Source organism: Bidens hawaiensis, unplaced genomic scaffold (genome assembly GCF_021521415.1).
Source record: "Bidens hawaiensis isolate Kalapana, Puna unplaced genomic scaffold, B.hawaiensis_p1.1 tig00025969_1, whole genome shotgun sequence".
Classification (NCBI taxonomy): domain Eukaryota; kingdom Viridiplantae; phylum Streptophyta; class Magnoliopsida; order Asterales; family Asteraceae; genus Bidens; species Bidens hawaiensis.
The window spans coordinates 224,839-237,183 of record NW_027494168.1 but is presented as its reverse complement, the minus strand read 5'-3'; the positions used below and the strand labels follow the sequence as shown (position 1 = coordinate 237,183).

The window sequence follows — 12,345 nt, the reverse complement described above, 5'->3', positions numbered from 1 at the left end:
TTGTGCTTTGATCACCTGTACATCAGTATTCACAACTTGATATATTTGAATTAAGTTTATTTATGTCTAAAATTAGTTCAAAATAAACAGTTATAATAGAATACTTCAATTTTATAAAACTATCATATTTTAAAAGTTATATAGATCAACAAAATATGCTCAAGATATCAAAGCATGTGTCACAAGACTCTAAGGATAAGGTATTAAATATAGACATTAAATTCATAGAACTGTCTTTGCAATGTTCTTGCTATATATTTTGCCCTTACCCTTCTCATCATTCCGAACTACTACTAACTCTCTCTCTAGTTTTACATTTTGACGTTTCATCTTGAATGGGTGGTCTAATACACAACAATGAAATATGTTCAGAACCAGAAGGAACATGGGGAGAAGAAATGGTTGATTCTGAGTCACTTATGACAAAGCAAAGGAGCGGAGCCCATTTGACATGGAATGAGCTTCGAGTTTCTGTCTCAAGCTATAATGGAAGAGATGCATGTAAAACCATACTTTTTGGTTCCACCGGTTTCGCCAAACCAGGAGAGATTGTGGCCATTCTGGGTCCATCCGGATGTGGGAAATCTACTCTACTTGATTCTTTGGGTGGTAAGCATGCATTGGACCCTTGAGTTAGCATTGCCTTTTTTCTTTTTTATCTTTAAAAAAAAGAAAAAAGAAAAGAAAAATCTTTTAAATCAAAGGGATAGCTTTACACAATAAAATAAGGGATCTCATAAAATAATATCTAAAATTTTCAAATATCCTATAAAATTCACTTTTTTTTTTATTTTTTTCTTTTTTACTTTGTCACTTAAGTTTCTTTACTAATATTAAATATTGGATTACATCGAAACAGAAGGCAAACGGGCAACAAGCTGCGCCGCTACTTCTTTTTGAATCGCAAAACCCAATCTTTTAAAAACTATATTTGCTGATCTTGGAGTCATAACATTACTATGCATGACCCGCTGAACACGGGTAAGTAGCTCCACAGCTTCAAGCGCGAGGAAACCAAAAGTGTCAAAAGCAAAAGGAATAAATACATGTCGGTTGTCAAGACACGCCTTTTCATGTTTTGCCACCTTACCTGAAGCAGCTTTTAATGCGGCTTGACCGACCGCGAAACCACTACTCCCTAAGCCCACCAAAGGAGAAACCCCTGTTAAATCCACACACACGTGTTTCCCTCCTATCCATCCAAACACCAAAATGTCAGCCGGTCGAAGAGATGATCTTCCCTCCGACGGGTCAGTCAGGAATTCACAGGTGCTTCTTTCTTAACAGAAATTCCAGCTCGCCTGAATATATCAAAGAGCACATCCCTAACCAGATCATGTCGGTACTTGAACCCCGGGAGCTCTTTACTGTTCTAATTTTTCGTATTTTTTTTATAAATCTTGAAAAGTTAAATTTAAATGAATTAAAATTGAAATATGTGAATCTTGGTTATTATATAATGACTATTTTATTAACAGTTGTGAAACTTGAATATTGTTTGCTGATTTTTTTTCTTCACCGTTATAATCCTTGAAGTTAACAGGAAAATAAACTCATATATATTTCATTTGTCTTAACTAATTATAAATTATAAAAAGAGAACAATTATAGAAAGAGATTATCCTACAAAAAAAGAATATTTACAACTAGTGAAAGTTAACTATTAAAAAAATGTAAAACCTTTAAGTGACTTTATGAAGGACAACTAATAAATGAAATACAGTATGAGTCATCTCATATCAGTCACGATACACGAGAAGCAAGGACAACCAAGGGAGAACTACGGGGACATCTCATTTTTTGCTAAAACGTCTATCAATACGTCCTGTATAACGTTATACAATGCGTATTAGGTCCTTATATACCCCTCAATACGCCCCGTGTATTGGTGGGTGTTTGGGTGTCCCTAGTTGGACCCCAAACTAAGACCAAGAGTAATGGAAAACACCAAATTCCCTATTTTCCATCTTCATTGATTGGTTTTACTTATTGGCCCCTCCATCATCTTCATCAAAACAGCCAAAAATGCTAGAGAGAGAGAGAGAGAGGAGATATTCCCCAACGTTTTGGGCAAAAATGCACTCCACAACTTTGCCAAAACACTTGTTTATAAGTTAAATACAACACAAATAACAAGAGCACCTTCATTAATTATATAAATCGATCAAAAAGTGACATGTGTCTGCTAACAAGTAAATATGTATAAATTTAGTCATAGATCTCTAGTCGTTTGGTAGTTAGCCCTAATTTATCCATATTAGGGCTAACATATTATGTATACTCGTACATGATAAGACATAAACATCACACAAAAACTTATCCTGTACTTGTATCCCAAACCTGAACACATACCTGCTAATTCCAAGTATGCACGATAAGATCTGTTTAGAACACACGAACCTGCAACTTCAAGGAGGCCGAATTGCCAGAGAATCGGATACGTGGAGAGGTGGATTGGAGAATCGAAGGGCTGTGAGTAACAGAGATGTGGAGGGAAACCACCGAACTACCAGAGATCCGGATAGGGAGAATCAGAGAAGGGTTTGTGCGCCGTCTGTTTGATGTCGGATTAGAAGGATGTGCATTGTGTTCAATTATTTGGTATGAAAATTTAGAGTTAACTATTTAGGGTATATAACATATTATATTATTTTATATTTTTATTTATAAAAAAATCTAATCAGGTACTTAACAAGTAAACAGGTATTTTACCTGTTTAGTACGCGAAACCTATTAAGGCCATGCCCGATACCTGTTAGAGGTACGTAGGTTCGTGTATAATTCGTGTATCGTGTCTAAATTGTCAATCATAATCTATATACTCTTTAATTAAAGGATATATGTTTTGACACTTGTCACTCTCACATTAATTCTCACAAAATTTTAAAAAGTTTATTATTATTCATTTGTGAAATATAAAAATTTAGTAATTGTAAATTAATCTATTTTTTTTTTTTACTTTACTTGCCTAATTCCAAATTTAGTAAATTAATAACCAAATTTTAACAATATACCTAAATGAAAAAACACATTAGAAAATCATTACTAACTATCATACAAATTATATTTTCCATTTTTATAACTAAATAATCTAAAAATACGTTTTTTACTAAACAATTTTCAAAATACTAAAATGCTATTTTTGTTATAACTTTTATTAATGTTAATCAAACAAGTTATAAAACCCATTATTAACACAATAAATAATACACATATATATATTTTTTTTAGATTACGCAACATTTTCTTTTTTATAATTGTAACTACATATTTAATTTAAAAAAATTATAATTTAAAATTTAATTAAAAAGCATACTAAAAAATAAATACATTTATAAGGAAAATATCTCAAATTAGTTTAAAAAGTTAAGGTATTTATTTTTACAATCATAGGGAGGTTGGCGTCAAATGTAAGGAACAGTGGAGATGTTCTAATAAACGGAAGGAAGCTAAGACTCGCATTTGGCACTATGGTACGTGTATAATTCATTAGTGAGTAACAGTGTATTTATTTAAAGGATTCTAGTACGACAAAGGAAATCACTCACGAGGTGTAACACGGTACACAAATTTTATGTTGGCTATAAACTGAAGAGATATTGGGGGTAATGGGGCTATTAGAAATACAAGATCTTAAATGCATCAGCGTACATGTTTTTGTGGCCATATTTATGGGCGACAAGAACTCCATAGTTATACGTGCTTGAGTGGTAACAATACTAGGATGAAAGAACTCCTAGGAAGTTTCCACTCTTGCAACCACAACCAAAATATGCAACAAGCTTGTATTTTTCTTCTAGATTCAAAACATCTTTCTTGGATATTAGAATCGAAATTCTAATATTGTACTTTAAAATTGGTATAGGCTTATATGACTCAAGAACCAGTCTTAACATGGACTTTAACGGTTAAAGAAACAGTATACTACTCAGCTGAACTCCAACTGCGTAATTCCATGCCAAGATCCTTGAAGAGGGAAAGAGCAGATAGAATCATAAGGGATATGGGGCTCAAGGATTCGATGAACACAAGAATAGGAGGCTGGGGAGTCAAAGGACTTAGCGGTGGTCAGAAACGACGTCTAAGCGTCTGCTTAGAACTCTTAACACACCCTAAACTTCTATTGCTTGATGAGCCAACAAGTGGTCTTGACAGTGCAGCCTCATATTATGTGATGAACCAGATCGTTAAGCTCACTCGACAATATGGGATGACAGTTTTAGCAGCTATCCATCAACCTAGCAGCCATGTTTTTGGGCTTTTTAATATTCTCTGCCTTCTCTCTTCGGGGAAAACAATATATTTCGGTCCTGCATTTTCAGCAAATAAGGTAGTTCTTATGATCATGACAAAAGTTATTAGACTTATGATAATCGCGAAATCATCAAGGTAATTAACTATTGCTATAATCAGTTTTTTGCAGCAAATGGTTTTCCATGTCCAGATCTACAAAATCCTGCCGATCACTTTCTCTTAACAATCAACACAGACTTTGATGAGGTAGGTCCTAATTGTTCACCCTTTTATGTCACCGATTATTAATTAATAATAAAAGATATTGACTAAATGGTCTTTTTAACTAAATGTTTGCCGGAGTCATTGACTAAATGGTCTTTTTAACTTTTTAAAATTACCAAGTAATTATTCTATATATGTAATACAACACTACTGTATATGTGCACTACATCTACTTTTATTTTTATTTTTTTCTGGTGAAAAATAACAAAATATGTAAGAAAAAAAAATGAAAATATTTTCTTTTTAAATTAAGATTTTTTTTTTAATTTTTAAGTTTTCTCTTGAACGTTCCCCTGTATATATATATATATATATATATATATATATATATATATATAACAAAAATATTTAACATAAAAAGTTATCTGTAAAACTCAAATGATGAATATAAAAATACATTTGTGAATTTCCCGCATTACCCTTTTGGGAATTTTCTTCTGCTTGAACTTGTTTGATGATCATCTACATACTAACGGCTACTTTTCCCACATATAATTAGAACCACGTTAGAGGACATTTAGCTGTTGAGAAAGTAGTCGATCTACTTTCTGAATCCTACATGTCATCTGAGATATATATGGATGTCAAAAGTGAAATAGCTTCTATATGTAGACAGGTAGAGATCATACTATGTGTTCTTACTTTTAATCATGCTCTAGATTGAATATACATTAATAATCACAATTTTGAATTGTAAAGGAAGGAGGACTTAATGAAAACGTGAAAAACATGAAAGCTAGTTTCATTACGCAATGTCAGGTCCTTGTAAAAAGATCATTCATAAACATGTATCGCGATATAGGATATTATTGGTTACGGCTTGGCATATATATCGCTTTGTGTTTTGCCGTGGGAACTGTCTTCTATGATCTTGGTTCCGGATTTAGCTCCTTAAACGTAAGTTATATATTGGAATATACAACTATATATTCGAGAAGTGTAGATGTATGAAGCTAAGTTTTGCCCAAATTTTAAACTCTCTATAAGAGAAATTGGTGCTAAAAAAAAGTTTCTGAAATGGTTCACAATGACAGGCTAGGATTTCAATGCTTGTGTTTGTCTCTTCATTTCTTACCATATTGTCTATTGGCGGTTTCCCCTCTTTCATTGAGGAAATGAAGGTTTGTTGATGAATTTCATGTGTTCTTGAAGAAATGAATGAGCTTTTTTACGGTGTTTTTATTCGCAACCATGTTGCAACTTTATATGTGTAGGTCTTTGAATGGGAACGATTAAATGGACATTATGGTGTTGGCTCGTTTGTTATTAGTCATGCGATCTCCTCAACACCCTACCTAGCTCTCATATCTTTAGTCCCAGGAGTAATAGCTTACTCGCTTGTAGGCCTTCAAAGAGAATGTGAACAATTCATCTATTTTGTATCAATGATCTTCGCGTCAATGTTACTCGTTGAATGCCTCATGATGATCGTAGCTACGATCGTGCCAAATTTGCTAATGGGCATAATTGTAGGTGCTGGAATCCAAGGCTTGATGATACTAAGTGCTGGATTTTTCAGGTTGCCAGATGATTTACCTAAAGTATTATGGAGATACCCTATGTACTATGTATCATTCCATAGGTATGGATTACAAGGATTGTATAAAAATGAGTTCCAAGGTCTTAAGTTCCCTGAGTACTTGGGAGGCCCTCCTACCCTTAACGGGGACATGATATTGACGGGTTTATTGCAAGTAGAGATGGGATACTCTAAGTGGATCAATCTTGGTATCATATTCGGTATGGTGTTTATATATAGGGTAATGCTCATTTTTATTATAAAGACAACCGAGAGGGTGAAACCTATCGTTAGAGCTTTGTTGTTGAGTACTAATTGATTAAGCTAAAACCCATTTAGTATGTCTAGCTCTTCTATTTATGCATCTACTGTCTACATGAACCTAGCTAGCTTACTTCTTGAAATGTATTCCGTATCAATCATATCTTCATATTATTGTGAGAGATATATTATATTTTTTATATCCATTTATAATGTCTTTTTCTATTATGTAACCTTTCAAGTCTTGACTATATGTATAGAGAAATTTCATGGTACTTTTTCATATATTGAACAAAATAATCTCTTCTTGACACTCTTCCTTTGTATCATCATCTCTCATGATATAGCTAGATACGCTTAGCTCAATCAAGTAGATCATGAATTTCAATCACAAAGACGAAAATTAAGAATCTACAGGATAATCAAATGAGAAAGTAGAAGAGATTATTACTTTCCTCTGCCACCAAGATTTAAGAATCTACAAGATAATCTATCAGAAGTACAATGCAACAAGAATGCCGATGGATATTCTGGTTATTTGCATCAGTTTTCATCACCAGTGATCTATGATTATTATGCCGATGAAAACGATATTGTAGGTCCCGAAACCAGATCCAACAACGAACAGCTTTGTTTTTGATAAGTGCTCGAGACGGGTGTTGTAAATCAAACGACCGAACATAATATAAAGATAATATAAAGTATATGAACGATCTCATTATCAGTTGAAAGATTTAATATATTAAACACGAACCGACCCACCCAAGGTGAGCTCCCCTTGGGTGGATGATTTACACCATACAAAACACACATAAACAAAGACAACATGTCCTATTTATAGCTAAACTAAAACATTCTAGAAGCATTCTTCCCGTTAAAGCTAAACACGCGTCCCGAAGCTCTCGTTTCGTGTCTGGTTGTGCTCGCCGACATTAAATATTATCTTGACCATAAATATATAACCGGTTTCATACTTTGATATCGCAAGTCACATTTTGTCCTTACAATCACCCCCTTGACTTGTGATATCAAAACTTTGTCAAACCGTGTCTCGCATCTTCACAAGTCACCCGATAAATCGAAGCCTCTTCGTTTCAGTTCAACCCCTCAAGGTATGACCCACATATATTTAATATTGATGTAGTTCTCGCTTGTATATAGGCATGAGATGAGCTCGAATTTCCATAAATTAATCTCGAATTACCGGCTTCATCGATCAAATGAACAAAGCTTATTATTTCGTTCGAAGTTCACCTTTCGGATCCAACTTCTCGAACGCCTTAGAAATAACGAGCTTTGACACGGTTAAGCAAGACGAAACCCAAACAAATTTGACTTTCTTCAGTTTGGTCAACACAAAAAAATAATCGACTTACTCGGCCCAAAATTGTTCCATATAGTCAGCCCAAACAAATGTTAAATAGTTGATCCATAACATGTTGGGAAGAAAAAGAAAAGGCCCAGCCAAAAAGAAACATGCTCACGGCTCACCTGGAGTTGTCAAACTTCTTTCATATTGTTTTTTTAACCCTAATGATGCTCATGTACAGCCGCCATCTCCATCTCACCATCCACCAGAAATTCAATCCAGATTCGGTAGCCATTGAAGTCCCAGCTTCCAGCCACCCAAAACCTAACTCCACAACCAATAGCCGTTGTCTTCTTCTACTTTCGCCGTTCACCGTCACCGGCCACCTTCAAGGCAGCCAATGCCACTCCTACCGCCATTGTTACCGGCAAACCCCTAGTCACATTTTTATCCAACAGTTGCCACAATCAGAAATAACCAACGCTCACGCACACCGGAGTTTGATTTTTACATCTTCAACCTCTGAAATCGTCTCCGGGAAGGACCGCAGGGTCGCCGGATTTTCGCTGTATGGCGGAACGGTTCCTGAAACGCCCAGATCGGGCACTTATAGATCACGAGCATCCGAATTTACAAGGAAAATGCTTCAAACACGCTTATTTCCCACTTTATTTTCAACTTTGTTTCTAGATCTAGAAACTTTATTTTCTAACTTCAACGGGTTTTAACGTCTCGGTTAGGGTAATAGTGGAAATAGAACCCGAATATCAAGAACAAAGGTGAATCATAAGATTCGACCCGCTCTGATATCAATTGTAGGTCCCGAAACCAGATCCGAAAACGAACGGCTTTGTTCTTGATAAGTGCTCGAGACGGGTGCTGTAAATCAAACGACCAAACATAATATAAAGATATATAAAGTATTGGAACGATCTCGTTATCGATTGAAAGATTTAATATATTAAACACGAACCGACCCACCCAAGGTGAGCTCCCCTTGGGTGGATGATTTACACCATATAAAACACACACATAAACAAAGACAACATATCCTATTTATAGCTAAACTAAAACATTCTAGAAGCATTCTTCCCGTTAAAGCTAAACGCGCGTCCCGAAGCTCTCGTTTCGTGTCCGGTTGTGCTCGCCGACATTAAATATTATCTTGATCATAAATATATAACTAGATTTGTACTTTGATATTGCAAGTCACATTTTGGCCTTACAGACATAACATTGATGGTATCAAACTTAATCATCTTGCAATAAGGATTGTATTGACAACAACACTCACTTTATAAACCTTGATTTCCTAATTTATCTGGCTTCCTATAATCCATGCCCTTTTCCTGCTTCTGATCCCCAAGTACCTTGTCGTCCATGTTTTCACGAGAAACTTGACAAAATTTAATACTACAATAGAAAGTAATTTTGTTGATTCCTACCATAATCTCCATTTTAAACCCTATTTTTTTCTTATTCTTGACGGCCTCCGCCTCCACTCACCTTCTCTTTAACCCAACAGCTCTTCTTTCTAGAATCCAAATAGCTAGGAGTCAAGTTACTCGCCACCATTTTTGAAATATGTAACATCCCGAAAATTTCATGCCAAATTTGTCAACTATAAAAGTTGAAGGGCCTAACTGTAATTTTGCCAAAGTTGAAGTCTAGAGTCTAGTAGGTAATTTTAAAATTTTCAAACTAGACGGTCTTTCTAAAGGATTAGACGGCTCGTCTAAAGACCATACTTCATCATAAAGGTAACTGATTAGACAGACCGTCTCATCCACATACCTTTTGAGATGACCTCGTCTAAAGGGAATCTTAGCTGCAAAGTTAAGAGCAAACGAACCATCTAATCCATCTATGATATATATTTTTAAACAATCCATATAATGTGTCGAGTGAGTATACAAATTTGACACGCAAACCCATAGCATGTCAATCATCCATTCATGCATGAACAATCTAGGCCTATATAAATGGTCCAATTCTCGACCATCTCATGCACAATTAGTTCTTGATCCTCTCTAAATCAAACAATTGCTTGAAGTCTTGATTCTTCGTGCTCATAGGCAAGTTCAACCACAATCAAGGTTTTTTTTTTAACCAAGAGGATGTTCTGATCAAGCATTCCAGTGATGCTAGAAGTCATACCAAGTTGTTTATATGTTGTGTATTACCTTGGAAGTAAGCAAACAACATTTAAGACTTGATTAAAGTTTGTTTCGTTATGTTTAAGCCACGATCTAAGCTATACCTGATGTGCTAAAAGCGGTCTATATAAACTTAACCTAACCTATACACTCTAGTTTTAAATTTAAAAACCTAGACTCTCCTGATGCTAGACCACTAGACAGGCAAGTGCACCTATTAACTGTAATAAAGCCTAATGAAGTCAAGATAACGAACCCAAAGGACACTAGCAACACCTAAAACTAGACTCTGACTTAGAACTTAATGATTTAATTTATTAAACGATTGACTAATTAAACTAAAACTGGGCTGGCAATGACAGATTTCAATACTATGACCTAGACGAACTCAAAGATGGGAGAAGCACTACCTAGGTTTATAATCCTACTTGTGAATCTTGGATCTCTCTCGGATATGGAAACTATAATGTAACCGAGATCTATAAATATGACACCCTTAGACAATCTAGTGGATCCCTGATCATTCTCCAAATGTGACCCAGAAGGAAACCCTAAAGGTGCTCAAACTTACTGGTTGGTTGGATTACATGTCAGTCTCTCCAACAATACTAAAGTACCCTAAAAGACAGATTATATGTCAGTCTCGCTATCTCAATGCACCTAAATGCAAGGAGTAACCTAAGAACAATCGATAAGACACGGAATTACAATGAAACTAGGGAAATCTAGGAATCAGAGCGTTCTAGCCTAAACACCTAATCCCAAGGACAACCTGACTATCTATTACATCTCAGTCTCTAGATAGATAGAATATAAAGCTTTAACAAATCACTAGTCAATGTTCCTATGGAATACTACATCTAGCAGAACCATAAAATAATCACAAACGCTTAGTAAGTGACCTAAACATGCATCTATAACTGAAAGACATTCAACAAGACACGTGCGGAACAAAGATCAATAATAAATTGAAACTAGATACGCAAAACACATCAAATAAATTATAAAAAGATTCTTTACTCTAGCATTAACCCAACAATAAAATCCAAAAACCAAGAAATCACCATTGATTTAACAAGTATTCATCAAAAACTAGGTAGTTTAATTATTTAGCTATTTATGCTCAAGAACAAAACAAAATAAACCGGTTCAATAATTGAATTCATAACAAAAACAATAAAATAAAACCCGAAAATAATGTTTGGGTGTGTTGGCATTAAACCCAAGTGCTTTCCAATGCGTGCTTGCTTCTCTCTTTCTTGATTCCACAATGGTGCTACCTCTGTTTTGGTGGATTCCTTCAATTCAACGGGGGCGGCACAAAAAATATACCCCACACAACCTCCTATTTCGTCTCTTGGCTACTCAATTCTTTTCCTTCTAAAACCTCTTAATACTTTTTATTATTCTTTTCGATTTATTCCCTAACCGACTCCAAGCTTTGTGTTTTACTTCATAATAATTGGGTAGTAGACAATTACTCATGGCCTACTAATAAAACTTTCCTTTTCTTCGTGGCCCATCAAATAATCTCTTGTCAAATTTATATATTTCTTCACATTTGATTATCTATATCAACAATTCGTATATTAATATACTATTATCAAACCCGCACGATGCTGCTGTGGCAACAATCTGCAACGTGATACTTGTTTATGTTAGTTTATCAATCCTCTCATAATATAGTTTATAGTACGCTAGTATCAAACCCGCGCGATGTTGCGGCGGCAACAATCTTCTACGTGATAATTGTTTATGTTGGTTTATCAATCCTCTCGTGATATAGTTTATAGTACATACGTTAGTTTTCTTATTTGTGTAATATTTAACAAAAGTTTATTACGTTAATTGTTTAATATTTATTAAAGATTTTGAGTCGAAGCATTAATTAAACATTTCAAATGAGCGATAATTTAACATTAAAATTGACACTTACTTTCAAACCTTGTTTTAGTGCAACAAATAATATTAAAATACCAATCACCAGTGGCGGAGCTAGAAATTATTTTTTATGGGTTCGGAGTTTTTCGGTCATTGGATCTGTTTATGGCCGTCTTCAAGACATGTGGCCCGAACGAGTATTAAAAAATGAGCCCTTATATAATTTTTTCTGAGTTATGATAGTAATTCGCAAACAGGAAATTAATGTAGCAATAAACAAAGTTAAACAATAAACAAAACAAAGTTACCGAATAATTAAGGGTGTCCTATAATCGAATGTTAACGAAACCGAACCGATAACTAACAATAACAAAAATTAATTATAATTTGTATGGAACTCATCACGGTTGTGGTAAACTAATAAAAAAGATAAAGCTTCATTGTAAAATTGATATATCTTCAATGTTTTTTTCCTTTCATTTTCAAATTTTAATGGGTTCGGTCGTCGAAAAAGAATGGGTTCGCTCGTTAATACGTACTATAGTTTCTATATAAAACCGAAAATAGACCGGGTTCGGGCAAACTCGTAGCTACAAAGGTAGCTCCGCCACCGCCAATCACAAACACAATAATTAAAAATCTAGGTGCTAACCATATACTAACTAAATTCATGTATGTTTATCACCATGACACAAGGTTAT

The 12,345-nt window shown here is 34.7% G+C and overlaps 1 protein-coding gene across 1 annotated transcript; it reads left to right on the top strand.

Moving 5' to 3' along the window:
- Positions 1–307: 307 nt before the first annotated feature.
- On the top strand, positions 308–6,356 carry LOC143572564 (ABC transporter G family member 1-like). The gene is made up of 8 exons (XM_077057694.1): positions 308–609; positions 3,394–3,473; positions 3,866–4,330; positions 4,414–4,500; positions 5,018–5,134; positions 5,218–5,415; positions 5,553–5,639; positions 5,733–6,356. The coding sequence occupies exons 1-8, from the start codon at positions 336–338 to the stop codon at positions 6,354–6,356; spliced, it is 1,932 nt and encodes a 643-aa protein (XP_076913809.1). The 5' UTR covers positions 308–335.
- The last annotated feature ends 5,989 nt before the right edge of the window (positions 6,357–12,345 follow it).

Excerpts from the sequence above, each read along its gene's own strand:
- LOC143572564 (XM_077057694.1), top strand. The coding sequence starts at position 336 with ATGGGTGGTCTAATACACAACAATGAAATATGTTCAGAACCAGAAGGA. Across the intron at positions 5,135-5,217 it reads TAGCTTCTATATGTAGACAG|GAAGGAGGACTTAATGAAAA; the intron begins GTAGAGATCATA and ends TGAATTGTAAAG. Across the intron at positions 5,416-5,552 it reads CCGGATTTAGCTCCTTAAAC|GCTAGGATTTCAATGCTTGT; the intron begins GTAAGTTATATA and ends TCACAATGACAG.